Here is an 873-nt window from a genome sequence, read left to right on the forward strand (position 1 = left end):
ACACGGTAAAAATCCCAGCAGGGAGCACGCCTGTCACAACCCACACGGCGACACGCATCGCCGGAAACTCCTTTCCTCACGACCCCGTCGTTCCCTCTCGAAGACAGGCGCCCTCCACCCACGGCGTGAAGCAATAGAAAAGACCCTCCAAGTCAAAAAAACCGGGGGAAAAAGGGTCTTCTTCCAGCACGTTGTACACAGAGCGTGGCCCTATGCGCGCGACACCGCACAGCGGCTGCCCCCAACAGACCCCTCGCCAACAGTCGCGCAATTTGTGCCGCACCTCGCCCTGCGGAGAGAACCGCCTATGGCAGCGAGGGTGCACTATGGAGTCCATGCGGGCCTTGTCCTCCGCAGATGGACTAGGGACACGCTTTGTGTCACCCGAGGGCTTGCCGGCGACGACGGAGACTCCAAGAGCCCCGTCAGCGAAAGATGCCCAACCAGTGGGGTGCCGTACCCCTCCCTGCTCCCCACCAGAATGGCGGGCGTCACTACGGAAAGACGAAGGCTTGTTTCGGGTCCCTCACGCACACACCACAGCGGCACCTGCGCACGGTGAAGCATAAGTGGGTGGGGAACTGACGTAAACAAAAGTTATATGGTGCGTCCCTATATTTGCAACGCGGACTCCACACAGCAGCGGTCAACCGCCACATATAATGGGCACCAGCGTGGAACCCAGGTATATAACCCACGAGAAGGTCCTATAATGGGAGATCGCAGCTTTAGTTCCGCATATTCGACACGCACACACACACACACGCAGTCACAGTCACCATAATATTATCCCACAGTCATTACACACGCACAAATACCCAAATAAGTGCATGAAGTACAGGCGATGATAACTGGGCTCCCGCTGTGAACCGA

The 873-nt window shown here is 57.5% G+C and overlaps 1 protein-coding gene across 1 annotated transcript, besides 1 other annotated feature; it reads left to right on the top strand.

The window, feature by feature from the left end:
* Positions 1 to 212: 212 nt before the first annotated feature.
* Positions 213 to 569, top strand: TraAM80_10570 (uncharacterized protein; the record flags this gene model as incomplete). Its single annotated transcript, XM_029387182.1, has 1 exon — positions 213 to 569. The coding sequence occupies one exon, from the start codon at positions 213 to 215 to the stop codon at positions 567 to 569; it is 357 nt and encodes a 118-aa protein (XP_029232976.1).
* Positions 570 to 745: 176 nt separating this feature from the next.
* Positions 746 to 774: a microsatellite.
* The last annotated feature ends 99 nt before the right edge of the window (positions 775 to 873 follow it).

The sequence above is a fragment of the Trypanosoma rangeli genome, assembly GCF_003719475.1.
Source record: "Trypanosoma rangeli strain AM80 chromosome Unknown Tra_15.4_contig_01057, whole genome shotgun sequence".
In the NCBI taxonomy this organism is placed as follows: Eukaryota; Euglenozoa; class Kinetoplastea; order Trypanosomatida; family Trypanosomatidae; genus Trypanosoma; species Trypanosoma rangeli.